This window comes from Sus scrofa, chromosome 7 (assembly GCF_000003025.6).
Source record: "Sus scrofa isolate TJ Tabasco breed Duroc chromosome 7, Sscrofa11.1, whole genome shotgun sequence".
Classification (NCBI taxonomy): Eukaryota; Metazoa; Chordata; class Mammalia; order Artiodactyla; family Suidae; genus Sus; species Sus scrofa.
This window is the reverse complement of record NC_010449.5, coordinates 65071582-65096693: the sequence shown is the minus strand read 5'-3', so window position 1 is coordinate 65096693 and position 25112 is coordinate 65071582. Positions and strand designations below refer to the sequence as shown.

The window sequence follows — 25112 nt, the reverse complement described above, 5'->3', positions numbered from 1 at the left end:
AGTTTTATTAACATTGAGCCATGATGGGAACTCCCAAAGTCCTAGTATTAAAGCACTATTAATACACTGTAGTATTTCTCCTTAGAAAGACGGGTAGAGGAACAGGGAGAGGGAGATACCCAAGTTTTTGGAAAAGGATCGAGAGGTATCAGCTTTCTGGAAAATGTATCTACACAATCCTTATGGTTTTCACAGTAATGTAAACTTACAATAATGGAACATCTTTACTGAAGTGTAAAAATATTTCAGATTTTTATGAGCATGGGCTTTCTTAGAAAATAAAAATTCCAGGAGTTCCCATGGTGGCGCAGCAGAAATGAATCAGACTAGGAACCATAAGGTTGTGGGTTCAATCCCTGGCCTTGCTCAGTGGGTTAAAGGATCCAGCGTTGCCGTGAGCTGTGGTATAGGTTGCAGACACGGCTCAGATCTGGCATTGCTGTGGCTCAGCTCCGATTAGACCCCTAGCTTGGGAACCTCCATATGCCGCAGGTGCAGCCCTAAAAAGACAAAAAGACAAAAAAAGAAAAGATTCTTGAGATGCTACTTTTAAAACATGCTAAATAACGAGTTATGTTCTGATCAAAAAACCAGATTATTTCATCTTTTAAAAAAGAAAATTAGTAACTCACTGTATGTTACAATATAAACGCAGAGCTTAAAATGTACTGGACTGGAATCCATTTTGCTACTCAAGGGCTGGCACGTCCCTTAAACCTCTCCAAACTTCATTTTCTTCATGTTCAGCAGAGAAATATGGTTTAGCTTGTTAAGAGGACCTAAGGAGAGCAAAAGGATTTCAAGTGCCTTGAGAACTATGAAGGAAGACCTAAATTTAGGGTGTTAATTAGTTAATTAATTCATAAACAGTAATGGATTTTCAACAACCTGGATGATAAATTATGCCAAGTATTTCAAATGATATTTTTTTATTTCCTCTTTTATTTTTCGCTTCAAAATTCTGGGGGAAAAAATCTAGTCTGATGGGTCGCTTGTAAAAAAGAAAATTACACCAAAAAGATTAAGAGCAGTCAGGGTCTACACTTCATACTTCATTCTGAAAACCAGATGCTACTCATTAGCTAATTAGCCTCTTTTTTTGGTTGTTTTTTTTTTATTATAGTTGATTTACAATGTTGTACCAATTTCTGCTATACAGCTTATCAGCAAATTAGTTCTTAAACCAGTGAAATTAAGCAAAATAGTAATAATAAAATAAAGAGGTTCAAAGACTTATAATAAATCTTATTTTTAACATAGTTATTTACCTAACTACAGTTACTTAGAGTGAAGTTGAAATGATTACATTTACGTAGCATTTTCCTGTTTTCCAAAAGCATTTCCATATTTGATCCTCAGCAACCAGGTATGGTAGAAAGATACCATGTTTTGCATATAATGAAGAAACTGAGGCTGAGAAAGATTAATTTGCACAACTGCTTTCTGAGAGGAAACTCAAATGGAAGGATGACTCCTATTCTACAGGGAAAGAAAGTAACTGTTTGGATGCTCTAGAGCAAAAGAAAAGCCTCAGACTTCTTTATTGGCTGAAATGAGACAGAGCCTGCCACACATCTCTAGCAGTATTAATATTCATAGAAAAATAAATATTCATGTTTGTTTGGGATCTCAAACTATTACTAAGATTGCAAGTAAAAACAGGACCTATCAAGAACAGAACCAGATTATTTTTTCATAATCTAATGAAATGTGTCCCAAGTCTTCTATGATTTGCCATTGCTGAGATTACTCCTTTACAAGGAAATACTTAAAATAATTTTCCTCCAAAGCTCATTTACTAGATTCCATAAATTAGCTGTTACAAAGAATCTACATCAGAATTCAAACCTAATAAGAGGCTTTTCTTCCAACCTACTCAAAAGGCATATTAAAAACACACAATGTTGGCCACATTATTTTAGATAATGATGGAAAACAACAGCTGATAGGCAGTTTGGGACAAATGCCAACTGCTCCCATTTGTCTGAAAATGTCAAAATTAATTGCTACAACACTCAGTTTTCAGAGAATATTGTTATCTCTAAATGAGAAAGTAATTTAACTAAAATCCTAAAAAACAGACAAAAGATAATGGTGCCTCTCTGATCTGCCCTATTAGTTTAAAATTTTAGTGTTCCAAAGTATAAGTAAACACATCTCAACAGCTTTATATATTTTCATATATTTTATTTTTTTAAACACTTATAATTTTGCAAGCTAGCAGTAAAATATTGTCCTCAGTATTTTACTAATTAGCACCGTATACCTTTTAAAGCTAACTGGAACATTGTTTCACTGTAAATGATTGTAAAGTAAAATGATCATTTCAAATGCCAAATTAGTTTCAAGTAACATGAACCATTAATTATCATTATTTTTGGCTTTATGCACGAAGATGTTTTTCAAAGAGAAATTTAATATTACTATCAATTCTGTCAATCTAACAAATCAGAGTACCACAGTTTAAAGCCATATTTAATCTCTGAGGTTATTATATAATTAAAGAGGCATTTACGAAAGTTGAGAAATCAGCTATAAAAACAAAATAAACCATATAACTTATTTAGAGTCCCTTATTTTTTCAAAGAATGAAGAAAATAATGAAAAATGTCATGGTACAAATATCAGTTACTCATATGGTTTAGTGTACTCTCATGCTTTACTTATGAGTTTGGCCTTACCAAAAAGCCATCAAAATGTCCAGGGTAATTCACAGGGACAGCTGGAAGCCTGAAATAAAATTGCTCAGTGCAAAAGATTCCAAGCCATTCATATAATTTTAAACAGAAACCTAGACTTTAACTTCTATTTTTGTTTTCATCTGAAAAAACCTTTTGAAATATGGAATAATATTTCATTAACCTCAAATTACTTCCACACACTGAAAAAAGGGGGATTTTTTTCATTTCCTGTTTTCTAATAAGAGCATTCTTCAGAGCTATGGGGTTAAGTTCTAAGTTAAAATCCACTGCTTACTAGCATGCCTGTTTTGCATACCAGTAGAATCAAGTCCAGTTTTGCCATTTGTGGATAACTATGACAAGATACAAAAGCATGTGTTTGCCATAAATAGCTCTGGCTAACAGCAAACTGCTCACAGTGAGCAGATCAAATTCTCTATAAGGAGAGCTGTCTGGATCACAGCCAAACCCCACTACTAATGTTTAAGACAGCTATATCATTTTTCCCCCAATTTATGAAATATATTAAGAAATAGTAGCTGAAATGAAAATTCCTAAACATGAGAAGTATTGTTAACCTTTTGAAGGACAACATTTTACAAATTATTTTATGACTAAATACGCAGTAAGAGCTCCCTGCTTCTTCTACTACTCAACTTAGAAATGTAAACGTGAATTAAAAAATAACTACCCTAACTTATCCAGAGAACAAATCAGATATTAAAGAGTATTTATGTCAAAGTGCAAAAAAATAATTCCTGATCATATTAACACATAAGGAAATAAATAACTAAAGCTTGTAAAAGTACCCTTCTATAATAATAATAATTTATATTAATTGGATTTAGGATAGAATATTTTTTTAAACCAAATATGCCCAACAAACTGGAAAATATCATGCATGAATATTGTACAAAAAAATTCTTAAATGACCAGTGCAGAGATTAATAATAGCTGTTTATCCTAGGAGTTGCTTCACATGGTATTTTGCAAAATGTCCAAGGAAAACAAGGCAACATTCTGTAATATGCCACAATTTTTATTGCAACGTGGCCATTTTTGTGAGGGTGGGGAGTTGATCTCAAAAACAATGTTCCATTTAAGGCTCTTTTATACAGAAATTGCCATCATGACTGATATTCAAAATATCTTTAGTGTTGCAAGACTTACATACTTACATGGTAAACATAAAACTCCTACACTTATTCAGTAGTGTATACTCAATGGAAAACAAAAAGGCATTAATAATTGCTATTTCTTTTAGGAAGATTCGCAGGTAACAGGAATGAACACTGAGGTACTAGGATAAGCTGATGACACAGTTAGCACAACTTAATTGGCATTCCTTTTGAGGTGGGAGATTAAACTCATTACAAAAAAAGTGCTTTCAATGCATAGTGTTATATCCGTGCTGCCAAGTCACAAAAAATAGGCTTGCCAAGGCAGGTGAGGTGTATGAATGCTCGAGCCTCACAGAACTGCGATCAAGTGCAACTATAAATAATACTGAATAAAGTTTACCATCTTACCAGTGGATAATGCTTTCAAGGCATTCAATTAGCTTAACCCTTTGCAGTATTCTAAACTATTCACATTGACAATCACATTCATTGTAGTGCTTGCTGCAAGGGAGGCATGTAATCAGTTGTTTTGGCTAAAATATGAGGGGAAGGCATTCCTTGGGTTCTACATAAAAGTAACAGTATTAAACAGTCTAATGGCAATCACTGATAGGCTGCTTACATGAATGGTATTTCCTTCATTCACTGTGTTGGAAGGACCCAGTGGGAAAAAGAAGAAAGAAAAAAAAAAAACAAAAAACACCTAATACTATTCCAATCGACTGAGCTGGAGAAATGGAAGCTCCTTAAGATCCGGATGGCACTTGACTGTCATTTTATAAGGGTTTTCCTTCAAGTGAAACGACTACGTTGCCTCCCAATTTCTCTCCAAGTGTTGAACGGTCCTTTATATCGTCCAAGCCATTTACTTGCCACTCATGTTTAATACCTAAAAAGAAAACACATTACCCCATTACTTTATCATTACTAAGAAAGAGCAGTTCCTCTGTACAAAATATTCAATGTCTGTACCTGTAAATTTCTTTTTAATGGCATCTTTAGAGCTAGCATAAATCATCTTGCTTTTTAAAGGTGCACTTTCAGGAGCCCTATAGGGAAGAAAGAAAAAAACTGTTGACTCCCACTTAAGAGAAAAACAAAGGCAAAACTGACTCTGTTAATAACAATCCTTGCATTTTAAAAGTACTTTTTTCTTTTGTTTTTACACACCAGAATATAAATACTAGGTCTTCTTTCTTAGACTCTTTTGTTTCGTATGTGGCATCGTACAAAGCATATCGGCAATCATTCAGAGGTAGCAACTTCACAAAAGATGTGTAGGGGTCCTCTACAGTATCACCAATGTCACCCACCAAGATCTGCTTTGCTTCCTCTACAATTATTTGTCTTTTGTCATCACTTAAACAGAAGAGAACTGCTTTCTTTCTTTTTTTGATCTCTTCTTGTGTAGAAGATTTCCTTACTTTCATGTCATTAAAAACTTTGATGACTTCATCATTCACTGTAACTCCAGAAGCCTGAAAATAAAGAAAGAAAAGCAATTCAGTGCACACATTTTGGTTTTAACCGAAATTACTGTTTGCCCAGGGAGGATTCACTTTAGTCTGGACATCGAAAATTGCATCATACCATGCAAGTAGTCCAATCAAATTTGCCACATTTTAAGTACCAGTCCTTGATGCACCTAAGGATTCTAACTCATCCTGCCCCATTCATCCTTCTTTTAAAAAGGGGTTTGGAGGTGAAGTAACTGGAAGGTAGAGGGAAAGGGACAAATACAGGCTGTCCCATCCCTGAAATGTTTCCTATTTCACTGGGTGATGTCAGAGCTTCAGGAACAGCAGCAAAAATACCTTCTGTATTGTGTCAACCCAGCAGGCCTTAAAAAAACACTTTTGGATTTCAGTTAATGCTTCTACTATTTTTTTCTTTAAAGTCATCCTAGCCAGTGCCGTTTCCTCATATGGAAAGAGAATCGAGTGTGAACTCCAAGCCGCCCACGGCTACAACATAATTGCCTCACAGCTCAAAGGCAGACACTTCACAACTAACGGATCGGATCGCGTGTAAAAAGCTTTTTACAGCGAGAAAGCATTTTTAAGAGTTTTCCCACCTCCTTAATCTCCCCCTAAGGGTTTTATGACAGGCCATCAAGACCCTCACCGAAAGCCTCCAGAAAGGGCTTTACAGCACGTACCAATTTGAGAGCTCGCGTGCGGGGTAAAATTAGGTAGCGGAAGGCAAAGGCGGCGAGAGGAGGCGGGGAGGGTGGGGAGGAAGCTCAGTGGACCCTCCGGCGCCCCCGGCCGCCGCCCCCCGGCCCAGGCTCCAGCCCCCGCCCCGCGCCCCCCGCCCCGCGCCCGGGCTCTCCCTGCCCCCAGGAATCCGGAGAGCGGCCGGGCAGGGCCTGACGGCGGGAGGGCAGGCCGGCTGGAAGAGAGCAGCGGGGCCGCAGCGCCCACCTTGGAGGCCAAAATCAGGTTAAAATGGCGGCCTCAGGCCCGAGGCCCGGCGGGGCCGCGCGGGGGTTTATGCTCGCCGTGCCCCGGCCCCCTTGGCCGCCGGGGTCCCCGGCCGGCGCTCCCGCCTTACCATAGTGCCCGCGGCTGAGACTGCGGCGGCGGCGGCGGCGGCGGCTCGGCTCCGGCTGTGTGGCGATGCGAGCAGAAGGAGGGGCGGGAGGCGGCGAGTGCGGGGCACGCCGGGAGTGCGGCCCGAGAGGCGGCGGCGACGGCTCGGGGGGCTGCGGCGCAGGCGGGGCGGTCACGTGGGCGCGCCCCTGGCCGGCCCTTCGGCCCCGCCCGCGTCCTCGACCTGACCCCGCTCGCGCCCTGCAGGCCCGGCTGCCGCGGTCGGGGCCCCGGGACCTGGCGAGGAGGCCTCTACCCCGGGGCACCAGTGGTCCGGTCCTCCAGCTCCCTGAGGGGTGTTTCTACACTGCTTCCCCGAGAGCGAGGGCGCGGGCGCGTCTGTGGGGAACCGCTCTCCGAGGTGGTCTCGCCTTCGCCTGCGGTTTCCACCGAAAGGAGCTGGATTCCTACGTTGTGGGTCTTTTTTAGAAAACCCCTTAAGAGATGGTGTGAATTGTTTAGATCTCCTTCCTCCAATTCAATGAGAATAAACACTATGGGGGGGTCCCCCCCGCAATTGATGGAATTAATGAGCAAAAACAAAATGACAAATAGAGACGGAGAAATCACTTTCCAAAAGTCTGCGTTTCAAATAATAATAGGGGGAAAATTGGGTAGTAACATTCCTTGGTAAAATTCTTTTATATATTAGACTTCGTAGGAAATGGATTGCACTCTGCTAGTAGTCGTTTCTTCCTGAGGCCCCAGCTACGACAGCTGGCGTCAATAAGTGGACCCAAGAGTAGAGATTCCTCCGTCTTGGCAACTGCAATCTCTTCTAGCAAAGCCCGTATAACGGAGCCAAGGCTCTTCTCTAAACCTTTTTGATACTTAAAATTATACATCGCATTTATCATAGAAAAAAATTGTCATTTTAGACATTGAAGAAATTTTTCATAAAGATTCAGTGCTTTGTAAGTTTATAGTGAAAATGTTTTAAATGAAACATTTTATGTGTTTATGTATAATAAAAGGAAGATTTAATAAAATATTTCATTACTTTGGGTTGATTTATGCTACCTTTTATCCTAACATTTATCATTTCTACCTTACTTTCTTCATTTGTAAAATTGGTAAAAATGAATTTAAAACTGATTAATGGTTGAACATATTTTGGAGTTCCCTGGTGACCTAGTGGTTAAGGATCAGGTATGTCACTGCTGTGCTTGTGTCACTGTGTGTCCCTGGCTGGGGAAGTGGGTGAGGCCAAGAAAAAAAAAAAGTTGAGGAGTTCCCGTCGTGGCACAGTGGTTAACGAATCCGACTAGGAACCATGAGGTTGCGGGTTCGGTCCCTGCCCTTGCTCAGTGGGTTAACGATCCGGCGTTGCCGTGAGCTGTGGTGTAGGTTGCAGACATGGCTCGGATCCTGCATTGCTGTGGCTCTGGCATAGGCTGGCAGCTACAGCTCCGATTCAACCCCTAGCCTGGGAACCTCCATATGCCGCGGGAGCGGCCCAAGAAATAGCAACAACAACCAAAAGACAAAAGACAAAAAAAAAAAAAAAAAAAAAAAAAAAAAAAAGTTGAGGAGTTCCTCTTGTGGCTCAGCAGGTTAGAAACCTGACTAGTATCCATGAGGATGCAGCATCAATCAATCAATCGATGCAGTGGGTTAAGGATCCTGCAATGCCTGTGAGCTGTGGTGTAGGTCACAGACACAGTTAGGATCCTGTGTAGTGGTGGCTGTGGCATAGGCTGGCAGCTGCAGCTCCAATTAGACCCCTAGCCTGGGACCTTCCATATGTGGCAGGTAAGGCCCTAAAACAAAACAAAACAAAAGTTGAATTTAGGAGTTCCCGTTATGGCGCAGTGGAAACGAATCCGACTACGAACCATGAGGTTGCGGGTTTGATCCCTGCCCTTGCTCAGTGGGTTGACGATCCGGTGTTGCCGTGAGCTGTGGTGTAGGTTGCAGACATGGCTTGGATCCTGCATTGCTGTGGCTCTGGCATAGGCTGGCAGCTACAGCTCTGATTCGACCCCTAGCCTGAGAACCTCCATATGCCGCGGAAGCGGCCCAAGAAATGGCAAAAAGACAAAAAGACAAAAAAAAAAAAAAAAAAAAAAGTTGAATTTATTTCATGAAAAATACTTGCACTAAGAAGGTGGAATTGTTATTGTTTAAAGCTCTTGGAAACTAAATAGTACTTACTAGCCTAGGTAATCCTTAAACCAGAAGCACAGTGTAAGGGCAAAAACTTTGGGCTGGGAGTTGAGTGAGACTTGAGTATTTATCTTAGCAATGTCCCTATCTTTCCAAATCAGAAGGGTTTTCAGCACCTGCAGATCTGCTTCATCTGTATTATAAGCTGTGATTATCTTTAAAAATCAGTTTCCAGCTATAAAATTCAGTTTCTTAGTATGCCAGTGTTTCTGAGGAAATGGTGGATATGTATTCTCAGGTTTAAGTTTAGGCGTAGAAAATCATAACGAGAAAGGATTTTGCCCTAGTTTGTGTGATAAATTCTTATACCCCAAAGTTAATATATTTCCAATGGAGCACATCAGCTGTTGCCCAAGAAACAGACCTAGTTTTTATGTCCATTGTTTGTACTTCTTTTCTTTTTTTCTTTTTCAGGGCCGTGCCCACAGCATATGGAGGTTCCCAGGTTAGGGGTCAAACCAGAGCTACAGTTGCCAGCCTACACCACAGCCATAGCAATGCCAGATCCCAGCCATGTCTGTGACCTACACCATGGCTCACAGCAACGCCGTATCCTTGACTCACTGAGCAAGGGCAGGGATCGAACCTGCATCCTCATGGATGCTAGCCATGACAGGAACTCCCAGAGAAGAAATTTCCTAATGTCTAAGCATGACTCCCAAGCAGGTAGGTAATAATACTTTACATTAGGTCATACATTACAGTTTATGAAATCTTTCACTTTCTTGATATCTGATTGAAAGAATCATAGAGAATGAATCTTCAGGGGGCTCCAAACATTTGCTCTGTGGATATCAGCAATTTTCCTTCCTGAACTCTTCCTCTCATGGGGTTCCCCTCCCTTTTCAGCCTTGAAATTTGCAGCAAAGAGATTCCACAGGAGCCATAGCCCCAGCAGAGACCAGGTCTGGACACAGGGTGACCTAGATCAGGTGTTAGAACTTCTCCCACCAAAACTGGGGATTCTGGAGATGTTAGTCCCCCCACCTCCAGCTTTAACCCCTCTCCAAGCTTCCCTGTCCCTCTTCCCCTCCCCAGGTAGAGTTTGAACTTCCCACGTGCTAGGAGTCTTTCCCTGAAGGTATTTGTTTTTGCACTTATTTCATTGCATTGTAATCACTTGTTTACATGGTATTCTGCCACCCCACTAGACTGGAAGCTCCTTTCAGGATATGCATCCTACTCATCTTTGAGTTGCTGGAATCTGGTACATAGTAGGTGCTCAATAGATGATAAAGTAACAAATTTAAGAGGCTTTAGTGCTATAAAGAGAACAAAAAGAAAAGGAAGTTCCTGAAGATTGTGAGGCTTTTGTTCCTGCCCTTGTGAGGCCGGCTCTTAGAACATCAGAGCCACTAATAACTCTTTTTAAAAAAAATTTTATTGGAGTACAGTTGACTTCACAATGTTGTATCAGTTTCAGGAGTACAATAAAGTGAATCAGATATATATCTCCATTCTTTTTTCCCATACAGGTTATTACAAACTATTGAATAGATTTCCCCTGTGCCAAAGAGTAGGCACTAATAATCACTTTTTTTTTTTTTTTGGCTTTTTTTTTTTAGTGCCACATTTGCAGCATATGGAAGTTCCCAGGCTAGGGGTGGAATCGGAGCTACAGCTGCTGGCTGAGCCACAGCCACAGCAACTCGGGATCCAAGCCGCGTCTATAAACTACACCACAGCTCATGGTAATATCAGATCCTTAACCTACTGAGTGAGGCCAGGGATCGAACTCTCATCCTCTTGGATCATTAATGGGTTCATTAATGCTGAGCCACGAAGGGAACTCCCACTAATAACTTTTTACATCTGTTATTTAAAATCAGAACTTACCACTTCTTGATAAAGGCACTGCATTACCAAGCACTGCTACATGAATTTTGGCCTGTGTGGTGGAAGAAGCTGGCTGTCAAACATCATGTGTATCCGTTTCCTGTGACTGCTGTAACAAACTGCCATGAATTTAGTGGCTAAAACAACACAAATATATTGTCTTATAGTTCTGAAAGTTAAAAGTGAGAAATTAGGAGTTCCCTGGTGGTTCACTGGGTTAAGGTTCTGATATTGTCATTGCTGTGGCAAGGGTTTGAGCCCTGGCCTGGGAACTTCTGCATGCTGTGGGTGGGGGCAAAAAATAAAATAAAATAAAAAGTAAATAAAGAAGTGAGAAATGACTTAAAGTGCTTCATTGCTTCCAGCAGCTGTAGGAGGAAAATCAGTTTCCTTCTCTTTTCCAGCTTCTAGAGGCTGCCCACATTCCTTGGTGTGTCGCTTTCAGAGAGCAACTATGTCACTCGTACCTCTGCTTCCATCATCCTACCTCTGACTCTCTCCGGCCTCTCTCTTTCGATGCTCATGACTGTTGTCCTCTAATTCTGGACCCACTGGATCATTTAGGATAACCTCCCATCTCAAAATCATCTAATTAATCACATCTGCAGAGTCACTTTTGCTATGCAAGTAACATAATCATAGGCGCTGGGGTTTAGGACAGGGAGGTCTTTGGGGAGGCATTATTCTGCCCACCACTCCACATCTGTTCTCTTTAGCAATTTCAAGCCTGAGGAAACAATGAAGTGGTGGGACACAAGGACCCTGAACAATCCGGTACTAGAACACACACGTCTAAGCTATAGTTGTCCATTTCCTGGACCACACATGGATGACAGCCACAGACAACCATTAGGAGCTAAGTGAAAGTAACCTCAAAGAGGGTGATGGGTCTGAAAGGAATCTCAGCTCTGACCCAGCAGAGGGGCACTCTCAGCCCATTTACTTAGCTGCTCTAGGGCTGTTTTTATATATGAAATGGGGATCATGTTACACCCTCCCTCCTCGGAGTTGGTGAGGATTAAATGAGCTAAAGTAAGTAAAGCTCCTTCCAGCCACAGGAAAAGGAACCTGGGGGTATTACCACCAGGATGGAGTGAAGGGAAGAGAGTGATTTTACGAACTCACAGGCAACAGTCATGAAGCAATCACAAATCTCTCTAGTCTTTTTTGTGTGCGTCTTTTTGTCCTTTATAGGGCCGCTCCCGAGGCATGTGGAGGTTCCCAGGTCTAATTGGAGCTGTAGCTGCCAGCCTATGCCAGAGCCACAGCCACACGGGACCCAAGCTGCATCTTCGACCTACACCACAGCTCACAGCAACGCCGGATCTCTAACCCACTGATCGAGGCCAGGGATTGAACACGCAACCTCATGGTTCCTAGTCAGATTTGTTCCCACTGCTCCATGATGGGAACTCCAAGCCTCTCTAGTATTGATTTGTAAGGCTCAGCTAAAGTTTGCTCAAGATTCCTTAGCAAACTGGAAAAGTGAACATCCCTAATGCATAGTCTCCCATGAAGCAAACTAGATGGAGTTTCTGTGGTGTGCAAAAGTTCAGACTTCTCAAGTCCTATCTAAAGCAGTGACTCTAGAAGATTATGTAGAAAAATTCTATTTGAGCCCCACTCCATGTCAAGCCACATCAGCCTCAGCTCCCACAGCCACTTCCTAACAAAGACAAATGTAAGGATAAAGATGCTTACCACTGCCAAATGTACCTTTCTACCCCCGTGCCTGCTTCATCTGACATCTCCTGCCTAACCCATGCCTGCGCTAAAAGATGGGTAAGGAGGCATGCATTTTTCTAAAGCCAAGTTTGAACTTAAAACTAGGAAACAAACATAGTGGGAGATGTGTGTTGGAGTCTGATCTCTGTGAATCTCTAATCCACAAACTCAATTGGGATCTTCCATGTCTCACCTTTCATTCTTTCTAATTTAGGAAGATGACCTCACAATAAAGGAACTTAGCCTATGTCAAGGGAAGAGGTGATGAGGTAGAGGGTAGCAGCAGGGAAATGCAGTCTAAGTAGTGACATGTAGTTCAAAATGGTCTCAAATTCTATATTTACAAATGCCCATTTCTATTTATGTACTCACAAGTGCATTTATCAGATCCACCTATCAGTTGTTTCTGATATTAATTGATTCAAAATAGCAACTGGTTACCTAAATTATGCAAACCATTCAAAAACAGCATCTGAGAAGAGAAACTTGCTAGTAATTTATTAAAGGTGGAGATCCCTTGTTTAGCTTGCTTTATTATAAAAGCCGACACTTTTTATTTCCTGGAAAATCATATAGACATGAAAAATGGAACATACTAAAACTGCATGTTAACAGACATCAGGAGTTCCTCTTGTGGTGCAGCAGAAACGAATCTGACTAGTAACTATGAAGTTGTGGGTTCGATCCTTGGTCTTGCTCAGTGGGTCAGGGATCTGGCATTGTCATGAGCTGTGGTGTAATTCGAAGACTGGGCTCAGATCCTGCGTTGCTGTGGCTGTGGTGTAGGCAGGCAGCTGCAGCTCTGATTCGGCCCCTAGCCTGGGAACCTCCATATGCTGCAGGGGCAGCGCCCCCTCCCCCCCAAAAAGAACAAAACATAAAACAACTGACATGAATAAGAGCAGGCACGATATCAAAAACCAAATCAAGAATAAGAAGAGCTTATTCACTTCACTCCATTCATTCCTTTATTTCATTTATTGAGCACCTCTGTTAGGGGCTGGGAATGCAAAGATAAAACTAACAGTCTCTGCCTTGAAGAAAGTCAGCTCTGTGAGAATACAACAAGGAAGCCAGTATCTATGGGACAATCCCATGTGTGCTCTAATGGGGACATACAAGATGCCTGGGGAGCAGAGGGAAGGGCTGCCAACTCACTCAGTCTGGAGTGAGTTGGGTTTTAAGGGACTAGTGAGAGTTGGCGTGGCAAAGAGGGATAGGGCATTCAAAGCAGAGGGAAACAAAAGTACAAAGCCACAGCAGCACCGGTAACACATAAGAAACCCAAGTCATTAGCTACCACTGAAGCCTGAGCGCTCGGTAGGGAATGAAGATGGAGTGATGGGAGGTACCGGAAGAGCCTCGAGTATAATCATACAGTCAGAATTGTATTCTGCAGTAGATAAGGGAGACAGTAAAGATTTTTCAAAGTTATTTTAAATCAGTCAATCAATCATTTATTTATTTATTTTTTGTTGTGCCTGCAGCGTGCAAAAATTCCCTGGGCCAGGGATAAAACCCACATCACAGTTGTAACCAGAACCACAGCAGTGACAACACTAGAGCCTTAACCCACTGAGCTACAAGGTAACTCCAAAATACAATACTATACTTCTTCTTCTTCTTCTTTTTTTTTTTTTTTTTTGTCTTTTTAGGGCCACACCTGTGGCAAATGGAAATTCCCAGGCTAGGAGTCTAATCAGAGCTGCAGCTTCCACCTACACCATAGCCACAGCAACACCAGATCCAAGCCACATCTTCAACGTAAACCACAGCTCACAGCAACACTGGATCCTAAACCCACTGAGCAAGGCCAGGGACTGAACCATATCCTCATGGATACCAGTCTGGTTCCTTACCACTAAGGCAGCACAGGAGAACTCCCATACTTCTTTTTTTTTTTTTTTTTTTTTTTTGTCCTTTGAGGACCGAACCCGCCGGCATATGGAGGTTCCCAGGCTAGGGGTCTAGTTGGAGCTGTTGCCACTGGCCTATGCCAGAACCACAGCAACTCGGGATCTGAGCCATGTCTGCAACCTACACCACAGTTCACAGCAATGCCAGATCCTTAACCCACTGAGCAAGGCCAAGGATTGAACCTGCAACCTCATGGTTCCTAGTCGGATTCGTTTCCTCTGCGCCATGATGGGAACTCCCATACTTTTAATTTATAAGAAATTAAACAGGAGTTCCCGTCGTGGCACAGTGGTTAACAAATCCGACCAGGAACCGTGAGGTTGCGGGTTCAATCCCTGCCCTTGCTCAGTGGGTTGACGATCCGGCGTTGCCGTGAGCTGTGGTGTAGGTTGCAGACGCGGCCAGGATCTCGCGTTGCTGTGGCTCTGGCGTAGGCTGGAGACTGCAGCTCCGATTTGACCCCTAGCCTGGGAGCCTCCATATGCCGCGGGAGCGGCCCAAGAAATAGCAAAAAAAAAAAAGACAAAAAAAAAAAAAAGAAAAGAAATTAAACAGAAAACTGAAATTTTGGTGAAGTCTAGTTTATCCAGTTTTTCTTCTGTTGCTTGTACTTTCGGTATTAAAATGAACTATACCTAATCTATGTTTATAATGTTTACTCCCATTTTCTTTCTAAGAGTTTTATAGTTTCAGCTTCATGAATAGGTCTATGATCTATTTTGAGTTATTTTTTAGTATGTCGAGGTAGGTGTCCAACTCATTCTTGGACTTGCATGTGGATATCCGTTTGTCTCAGAAGCATTTGTTGCAAGATTACTCTTCTCTTCAAATTTGTTTTTTTAAATGCTGTTACCGGTATGCTGGCAATCACATTCTAAAATGCTATCAATTTGTAGATTTATAATTGCTTGCTGATGAATTGAATTGATAATAAGAAAGGAATTTCTCTTGTATTTCACAATAGATTTATTGTGTCTGAAAACTAAATTCTTAATAAGCATGTCAGTAGAAATATAGTTTTTGAGTTTTTTTGCTTTTTAGGGCCATACCCATGGCATATGGAAGTTCTCAGGCTAGGGGCTGAATTGGAGCTACAGCTGCTGGTCTATGCCACAGCCACAACACAGAATCTGAGCTGAGTCTGCAACCTACATCACAGCTCATGGTAACGCTGGATCCCCTACACACTGATTGAGGCCAGGGATCGAACTGCATCCTCATGGATACTAGTCAGATTCATTTCTTCTGTGTCATACTGGGAACTCCCTAGGTTTTTTGCTGTTTTTTGTTTTTTGGTGTTTTTTTTGGCTTATCAGGGCCGCACCGGCAGCATATGGAAGTTCTAAGACTAGGGGCTGAATCAGAACTATAGCTGCCGATCTATGCCACAGCCACAGCAGCTCGGGATCCGAGCTGAGTCTGTGACCTTACACCACAGCTCAGGTAACGCCAGATCCCCGACCCACTGAGAGAGACCAGGGATCAAACCCGCATCCTCATGGATACTAGTCGGATTCGTTTCCACTGCACCACAACGGTAACTCCCAGAAACTCCCTAGTTTTAAGTACTGAATTCCTACTATGTGCCATAGAAGCTGTGCTAGGCGCTGGGTATAAAATGAACAAAACAGACACAGTCCCTGTCTTCATGGTGTTTGTAGTCTGGTGAGAAAATAACAGGGCCCACTCCCATATAGATTACGGAAATTCGGGAGGGTTTCTCTGGTTGAAGAATGCCCCAAACGAAAGCAAAGACATGAAAAAAAGACTGAACACTGACCTTTTAGGGAAAATAAAAGTGGAGTGCTGTGGAGCCACAGTGCAGCAGACAAGGAGATAAGTACAAGATGAGGATGAAGAAGTGGTCAGGGGCCAGTGAATGCCGACCTTATAAACTCTGTTCCAAACTACCATATCCCATGTACCAAACTACCAGTCTCCTAGGTGTCCCAGCATCTCAGGGGCGCTGTGGCTACTTTAAATTTTAAGGGAAACGTAGCGCCACCTGTCGGGCACAACAGGAATTACTAAATGGAGCTGTTTTATATTTTATTTTTATTTGTTTCATTTTTGGCCGCACTCCGGGGGCATATGGAGTTCCCGGGGCCATATGGAGTTCCCGGGGCCAGGGATCAGATCCCAGCCACAGTCACGACCTAAGCAGCTGCTGGGGAAATGCTGGATCCTTAACCCACTGTGTTGGGCCAGGGATTGGACCAGCATCCTCATGGAAACTACGTATGTTCCTTACCAATGAGCCACAAGGGGAACTCCATCACCATGATTTTAATTTTTACTTTTCTGACTCCTAGTGGGGTTGACCACCTTAAACCATGCCACTTCACATGCTTTATAGGATTTTCCATAAGGTCATTTTTCTTTTGCTTGTTTATAGCAGTTCTTTATAGATTCCGTATACGGACCCTTCGTCTGTTATATACATTGCAGACATCTTTCCTCCTTCTCTGGTCTGTCTTTTCATTTTGTTTATGCTGTCTCCTAAGTGAAGAAGTTAAAGAAAATTTATGTGACAGAATGTATAAAGTTATTCCTTTAGGTTTATGCCTCTTCCTTTATGTTTATGCTTTGTCTTCCTTCCTTCTTCATTTCATCCACTTTCCCTCCCTCCCTCCCACCATTCCCCCTCTTTTCTCCTTTCCCTCATCCTCCTCTCCTCTGCCTTTCTTCCTTTCTTTCAGGAAATCCTTCCTGACCAGATATCTGATGCAGTCAAGGAATTAGTTTTAAAGAGTTTTTTAAAGTGTAATAACGGGGTCATTTTTATTTAGGGTCCATTTTCTTTTAGACATAAAATAGTGTGATGAGTGGATTTTTCTTCAAAATAATATAGGGAGGAAGTGGGAGAAGAGCAGATAATGCAAGATTCACTATGAGTTGGTAACTGCCAAAGCTGAGGAATAAGTACATGGGGGTTCATTATATTATTCTATCTAATTTTGTATATTTTATATTTTTTCCCATAGTAAAAATAGAATACAGCAGAAATTGGCAGAACATTGTAAATCAACTATGATAAAAAATTTTAAAAATAGAGAATGAGAGAAGAAATCGTTTTCAATCTTGATATAAAATTATTTCCCTATATGTTCTTCAAATAATTTTAAAGTTTTGCGTTTTGCATTTAAGGCCTCTAATCCTGGTTGACTCTGAAAGGAACAGCCTAGAAGACCAGAGAGCAGGCTTTTATTGGGCTATCCAAATATGGTCAAGAGGAATGCTTTGTGGTTGGCTGATTCCTGTGACAATCCTTGGAAAGCCCTTTCCAAATCAAAGAGGACAGTTTGCCTTGGCTGTGTAGAAACATAGTTTTTGACTCCAATTTGAAAAATTTCTGTGAAATAGGATAACCAAAGGAAGCATTTGAAATTATTGTAAGATTTTTAAATACTTGCTCTCTTTTTGACCATTTAGCCTTTTTTGGTCATAGATCAGAATATTTTTAAAAATGTAATGATTACATTATTTATCTAACTAAGATAATTTTGCTAAAGTCTTCATCTCAGAAAGTGATCTCTTGGGAGTTTTCTGCTGGCTCAGCAGGTTAAGGATCTGGCATTGTCATTACAGTGGCTTTGGTTGCAGCTGTGGTGCAGGTTCAGTCTATGGCCTGGGAACTTCCACATGCCGAGGGTGTGGCCAAAAAAACAAAGTCAGGTCTTCAAGATTCTACCCTGGAAATTCCTATCTTCAAAGTAACATGCACATTTAGAGAGACAAAGAGATTTTGCTACATTTGGATGGGGGAGTAGCAGATGTTTTTGGATCTACTAAGAAAGTATTTGAGCTCAGAGCCTTTGATCTGCTGGGATTTCTAACACATGTGAACTCTCAACACACTCTCTAATTCTACCAGATGTAGACAAATGGTTCAAAGTGAGTCCATCAACTTATGTTTCTTTAGTTATAGATCTCTTGCTTTGTATTATATAGGATGGATTTCCAGATGTTCTTTTGATTTGTGGTTTGCTCCTTTCCCTCCAAGAAATTTTCAAGAATGGTCTGGACTGTTGGACCCTTTATCTTTATTTGCCCTAGGAGATGGCATTGTTAGGGCACCAGGTAAGTTAAACAAATGCAGACCTTGACATCATTAGTTTAGACCTTAGAGAGAAAAAGGGCTGAGTTGAAATGGAGGAAGAGCATTAGGAATGGGAACCATAAGACTTAAAAATTTTTTTTCTTTTCGTCTTCAAATGAAATTACCCATTCAGATCTCAGGATGAAGCTGAATGTGCTGTAGTAACACAACTCAGCACACATCTCTTGGCTTTCTTTCCTGCAAGTTTAACAACCACACTATTTTTATTGAATGTCCACTATGTGCCTGGTACTCAACTGGCTCAACTCTACAGAAAGGTTTAACCAACCCATGATTAACTCTAATGGTAAATTAAGCTGTGGTGTAGATTGCAGACGCGGCTCGGATCCCGAGTTGCTGTGGCTCTGGCATAGGCTGGCGGCTACAATTCCAATTGGACCCTTAGCCTGCGAACCTCCATATGCTGCTGAGTGCAGCCCTAGAAAAGACAAAAAAAAAAAAAAAAAAAAAGAAGGAGTTCCCATGGTGGCGCAGTGGTGAACGAATCCAACTAGGAACCATGAGGTTTTGGGTTCGGTCCCTGCCCTTGCTCAGTGGGTTAATGATCCGGTGTTGCCGTGAGCTGTGGTGTAGGTTGCAGACGCTGCTCGGATTCCGCGTTGCTGTGGCTCTGGCGTAGGCCGGTGGCTACAGCTCCGATTCGACCCCTAGCCTGGGAACCTCCATATGCCACAGGAGCAGCCCAAAGAAATAGCAAAAAAGACAAAAAACAAAACAACAACAACAACAACAAAAGAATAGATATCTGAAAGGGGACATTCACACCTCTAACAATCTTCAACTTTTAATAACCAAAAATTAGCACCATTATAAAATGAAATAGAGAACATCAAATACTTGGCTGTCTCTGCAGCTTCTATTTTGCCATGAGAGAAGCAAAAATATGTCATTGATGAGCTCATGTCCCTTCTAGTGCTCGCTAGCGTATTTCTCATCACTTGATCCACAGTCTAGCATCAGTATCCAAGAACTTTGAAAGTGTTAGCCTTTTACTACCATAATGTTGCAGAATGAATCACTCTGAGTCACATTGCTCTTTTAACCTTCCAAATATCAATTTGCAAGCTTGGGATGAACATAGAAGAATTAACAGAGATGGGATAGTTGAGTAAGGTTTAGGAGTGGGGCAGAGTCTGAAACAATGGGAAAATGACTGTAGGGGTAGTTTCCTCCATTTGTTTATTTGTACTAGAAATTCTTCCAAAAAGAGTTTAAAATTGCTTAAAAGACACAGGGTTGAGATATTGCCCTTTCCTATCAATATATTTTAATTTTTAAAAGGGCACAGGGATGAAAACAATAAAGTTTAGCCTTAAGTTTCCTGGTGGTCAAGGCAAAAGGGAAAGTCCTCTCCAATTAGCTAATAAAGAAAAGCACAAAGTTTGTAAGGAGAAACAGTTCCCCTGCCTCCCCCACCCCCCAGGACTAAATTCTAAGAGAAATTCATTTAAGTAAAAAAATTAAAAGTTGAATAAAATAAGTGGAGTTTTTACATGTTTTTTTCTCATTTAATCTTTGCAAAAGTACTGTAAAACATATTGTCATCTTCATCGTATAGGTGAGGAAACTGAGGATCAGGGCAGTTAAACTGACCAGACCCAGCAGGTTTTGAATCTGAATTGAAAGCCTATACTATGCCCGTCACACCACACTGCCTCTCAGTGGACACTCATGTGTGTTGGTTATGTTGATTTGGACTGTGAGTTCATTTTCAATGTGGCAACATTTGGCAACCTGGATTGAGGCACGGTCCATCCAGAATATTTGGGGGTGGGGGAGTGGGGAGGCTGGGCTCATGACATGCGGAAACTCCTGGACCAGGGATGGAACCCTTGCTACAGCATCAACTGGATTGGCTGCAGCAACAACACTGGATCATTAACCCGATACACCATAAGGAAACTCCCAGGATAGTTTTGCCTTTATTTCTGGTAGGCATTTCAGGTATAACTAACCCTCAAGGGCTTCTTTTCTAGGATCTTGAGGTGGGCGCTTAGGTTATTGAGACATTTCCTCTTTTCTAATGGGTGCATTTAGTGCTATAAATTTTCCTCTTAGTTCTGGTTTCTATCTTCTTTGCTAAGGTGTCTGTTAAGGTCTTTGGCCCATATTTTAGTCAGGTTATTCATCTTCCTGTTTTGTTTTAGGGGCTCTCTATATATTTTGGATAATAGTTCTCCGAAAATGTCCACATCCTAATTCCCAGAATTCCTGTGAATATGTTACCTTAAGTGCAAATGAGATTTTAAAATGTGATTAATGTAGGAGCTTGCGGGGTGGGGGTGGGGTTATCCCGAATTGTCTGGGTGGGTGTAACCTAATCATATGAGTCTTTAAAATCAGAGAGCCTTTCCTGGTGGTGGTCAAGGAAGATGGGATTACTGAAGAAAGTCAGAGAAACATAATGTTAATAGGTTTGAAGGTGGAGGAAGGAGGGGCTGTGAGCCAAGAAATGTGGGTAACCTCTGGAAACTAGAAAAAGCTTGGAAATGGATTCTTCTCCAGGGCCTCCAGAAAGCAAAGCAGCACTCTGGAAACTTAATTTTAGCCCAATGAGACTCCTATCAGACTCCTACATCTGATAACTTTCCATTGTCTAAGCTGCTAGATTGGTGGTAATTTGTTACAGTATCAGAAAGCTAGAACGTGAAATTTTCTATTTTCTCACCAGTTTCAAGTGTGTTTACAATGGTTCATGAAGCATTTTTATCAGGGCTACTTTAAAATCTCTGTCAAATAATTCTAACACATTATCTTGGTGTTGGCATCTTCTTTGTCCCCCTTCAGTTTGAGCTCTTCCTGGCTCTTGGTATGAATAATTTGTGATTGAATCATGGACATGTTTGTAGTATGAGACTCTGGATCTTATTGAAACCTTCTGTCTCAGCTGGCTTTCTCTGACTCCACTGACAGGAGAAGCTGAGGCTGTACCTTGTGACTGCCAGATGCAGGCAGAAGTCCAAGTTTCCCACTCAGTTTGCACTGACACCAGAGAGGGGGTGCTCGTTATTCCTGGTGAGTCCTGGCCTCACCTGGTCTCCACTGACCGTGTGTGGGGGGAGACATCCCTTCACTGGCTTGCAGGGATGAATGTCCAGGACCTCTACGTGGTCTTCTGTGACACCACTCTAGTGCAGGTGTTGGGCACTTCATTTTATCCAGATGAGGGTGGAGGCCTAGGCTCCCCACTATGTCTTTGCTGGTGTGGGCATATGTATAGCTGGCTTTTTCCTGCAGTGTTTGGCTGGAATAGAGTGGTTATTGTCTGAATGCTTTGTCTTGTTAGGCTGTTTTTTCCTTCTTTGGCTAGAGAAGGATTTTGTTGTGGCTGGCTTGTTTGTGCCATCTGGAATTTCTAATTGTACCACCATCTGGATATACATATGAGTCAAAAAGAAAACCCAGGAAACCCATCACTGTGTCTTTCCTCAAATCCCAAGGTCCCTAGTCAGTCTGCCTTCTTTCAGTTTTTAAGTTCACTTTATACATAATGTCCACAGTTTTTAGTTACTGAGGAGGAGGACTGGGGAAAAGGATGCCTATTTTATCATCTCAGAGGTGGAAGTCTGACTAAAGATCACTTTTTAAGGTTGGCTTTGCTCCTTAGAAGTTTTTGGACCACATATTGGCAGATTTTTGTCCAGTTTACATTTTTAATAAAGGTATAGTACTACCAGGGTTTTGGTTTTATATGGATTTTCAGCTCAACTGATTTGAATGAGCCCCAGGACTTATCTCCACGTAGGTTTGATAACCCAAGTTCCTAAACCATCAACTCTCCTTGACCAGCTATCCATCTGCCCCAGGATAGTTACAGCTTCAGCTCATGTCACCATCAGGATATTTTTTTCTTGTGCACTCAGCTATGAATTTAAACAGATTCTTGTTGTCTTTTAGGTAGCATTTCCGGGTGTTTAAAAAAATTGTGGTAAAATATATACAGTATAAAACTTTCTATTTTAACCATTTTATTTTTTAGCCTTTTTGTCTTTTTAGAGCCGCACCTGCAGCACATGGAGGTTCCCAGGCTGGGTGTCCAATTGGAGCTGTAGCCGCCGGCCTATGCCACAGCCACATCAGATCTGAACCGTGTCTTCCACCTACACCACAGCTCATGGCAACGCCGGATCCTTAACCCACTAAGCGAGGTTCTGATGCTAGTGGGGTTCGTTAACTGCTGAGCCATGACGGAAACTCCATATTTTAACCATTTTAAAATATATGATTCAGTGGCATTAGTACATTCGTACCATCGTGCAACCATCACGACTATTCATTTCTAGAACTTTTCATCATCCCCAACAGAAATTCTGTTCTGGGTTGCTTCCCCCCCCCCTTTTCTGGATTCACCCATGGCATATGTAAATTCCCAGGCCAGGGATCAAATCCAAGCTGCAGCTGCAACTGCCACAGCCATGGCAATGCCAGATTCTTGACCCACTGTCCCACAGCAGGAACTCCTGTTCTGGGTGATTTTAACAAGTTTTTAGGTTATCTGCTTCCCGCTGGTGAAGTTGAAAGACATTTCAAATGGAAGACACAGCAAGCGAAAAGGATGGAGCTTAGAAGAATCCTGGTATCTGGGAAACCAGAGTCCAATGTGACAGGAACCATTTGTAGACATTGTGGTGGGAAGTGACAGATGAGGCTGACAGAATGGTGTCAGATTGTGTAGGCCAAGCTAATCCCATGATAGGTAATGGGGGAAGGAAATCTGTATATAAGAACTTGAGTTGCTTAGTTTCGTTATTTAGGAAGATTAGTAATGGGGCGATCTTAAAGAGAAAACACTTCTACACTGCCTACTGTACAATGTATGAAAAGTTTGTTAATGTATTTCATTCAGTTGTCTTGTTGTTTACACCAGGATGTCAAATCTTATACCAATTTCTCCTTCATGGGTGGAAGGAGAGGCCCAGTATAGGGTAGTTGCTAAGTTTCACTGTGGACTATATGCTCAGAGACTACATAGAGTTAGAATGAAAGACAACCAAAAATGAGAGCACAGGCCAATCTTGATTTTTAGGGAGTGGAGAGAACAAGGACTAGTGATAGGAATCAGGAGTTAAAAGAGATACATGAAAATGATTAACCAGTTAAATAAATGCAGGATGGGGGTGGTATCTGAGATAAGAGATCCAAATGAGGTGAGTCCTAGACACAGTGGAACACTGGACAGCACACAAATGAATATGGGTATCACAATGTATTGCAGTAAATGAAAAAAGCTGCTTCAAATATGATTGGTATATCATGAGAAAATCTGAAAAATTATACACCAAATTTATTTCTTACATATTCAGTGTTCTATTTTTTAGACAATGATCATTTATTAATTTCATAACTATAAGAAGTAAAATTTTCATTTTCCTGGGGAAAAAAGTAGTATACCTCTATTATCATTCAAATCTAAGGCTTAAATTACAATCTTAAATTTTACACATAGATTGCGTGTCCATCAATACTCTGAACACATTTTCTCAAATTTCTTCACTAGGAAGCGTTGCTGGTTCCCAAGACAAAACTTTGAGAAAAAGAATCAATAGAAAGATTATAAAGGGTTGCTCAGTCATTAATATACCATTAAATTACTTATACACAGATGTTCGTGCATATTTTTCCTAGACATTTGCTACCTTTATTAACACTGCAACTTCTCCTTATCAGCGAGCATAAAGGCTAATGTGGCATTTGTAGCTTAAGTATAATCCTCCTTCTATTGTTAGAGAAATCAACCTAAGCAATCTACCCATTTTTCTGAAATCAAACAACATACCCACATGTGTGCAACTCCTTTTCTCTCAAGAAAAAGTGTAAAATTTTAAAATATTCTAATACTGGGGGAAAAATGGCAAACAAAGGAGAGAATGAAAGATATTGCAAGAACTGCTACCTTCCAAGCTTGGCATAGGTATTAAATTTCTGCTTCTCACACGTTTCTACATATGCTTCAATATTAAGGACTCTGTAGCCAAATATACACTGTAACTAAATCCAAAGTTCGGAAGACAGCAAACTTCTCCAATACTCATGCAGCCTTCAGTACACAGTCTGAGCACATGAATAAAAAAATATGAAGACAGAGATCCTGAGAAACTACAAACTAAGAAGGTAAAGAACCATCTGTTTGCAATGAATACTGCTCCAAAAAACGTGAGGTAGGTTATTATCTGACATGAACACACGTATATAAACATGATCTATTTTCCCTTTTGCTCACCCCTTTATATTGTTCACAAAGACAAATCTGCATATTTCTCATCTTCCTGGAGATACCCTAGTGTACCTAGTGACACCATCCTAGTGTTAACCAGATGGAACGCTGACAGTCTGGTGACATTTACTCTGTGATCTTGGGCAAGTACTTGGAAAAACAAAATTCATCTGAGTCTAAACCCTCACTTGAAAAATGGAGAGAAGGGCACAGTCTTTAAGGCATCAGCCTGCTGTGGCCCCCTTTGCCTGGCAAAGCAATGAAGCTATCTTTTTCTCCTTTACCCACCAAAACCAAAAACAAAAAAGAAAAATGCAGAGAAAAATAATAACAAAACCAATTGCCTTATTTAACATAAAGAGCATTTCCCATAGTTATTGGATACGGAGGATAAAAACTTTTATATTAATGGGCTTGGTATATATAGCAGGATATGTTAATTCCTTTCCCTTCTGGCATTCTCTTGCAATTACAAATCAAGTGCTTTTAGAAATATAATTCATCTGAAATCATTAAGAAGTATCCAGCTGACTGAAATGTCTCCTTCACTGTCTTGGACTTCAGTTTTCTTAATTATGTTTTTGTTTTACTCATTCCACTATGCAATTCTGTCTCCTTGAATAAAAGCAAAATAGAAGTCAAATGATGCTGACTGCTTTGCTTTCTTTATCAGGTCAATGTGACATCTCAGCCATTACCACGTCTTTATGTGTTAACCTTGTTGCTGTATAAAACTTCAAC

At 41.2% G+C, this 25112-nt stretch overlaps 1 protein-coding gene across 2 annotated transcripts; it reads right to left on the bottom strand.

The window, feature by feature from the left end:
• Positions 2173–6524, bottom strand: CFL2 (cofilin 2). Of its 2 annotated transcripts, none has more exons than XM_005656299.3 (4): positions 6356–6524; positions 4973–5280; positions 4775–4851; positions 2173–4691 (listed from the first exon to the last, which is right to left on the bottom strand). In XM_005656299.3, the coding sequence occupies exons 1-4, from the start codon at positions 6356–6358 to the stop codon at positions 4579–4581; spliced, it is 501 nt and encodes a 166-aa protein (XP_005656356.1). In that variant the 5' UTR covers positions 6359–6524; the 3' UTR covers positions 2173–4578.

What these genes read in the sequence shown, in the direction of transcription:
- CFL2 (XM_005656299.3), bottom strand. An exon ending in GACCTAGTATTTATATTCTG is followed by an intron (nt 4,852 to 4,972) that starts GTGTGTAAAAAC and finishes TCTTCCCTATAG; the next exon opens with GGCTCCTGAAAGTGCACCTT. An exon ending in CATTAAAAAGAAATTTACAG is followed by an intron (nt 4,692 to 4,774) that starts GTACAGACATTG and finishes TTTTCTTTTTAG; the next exon opens with GTATTAAACATGAGTGGCAA.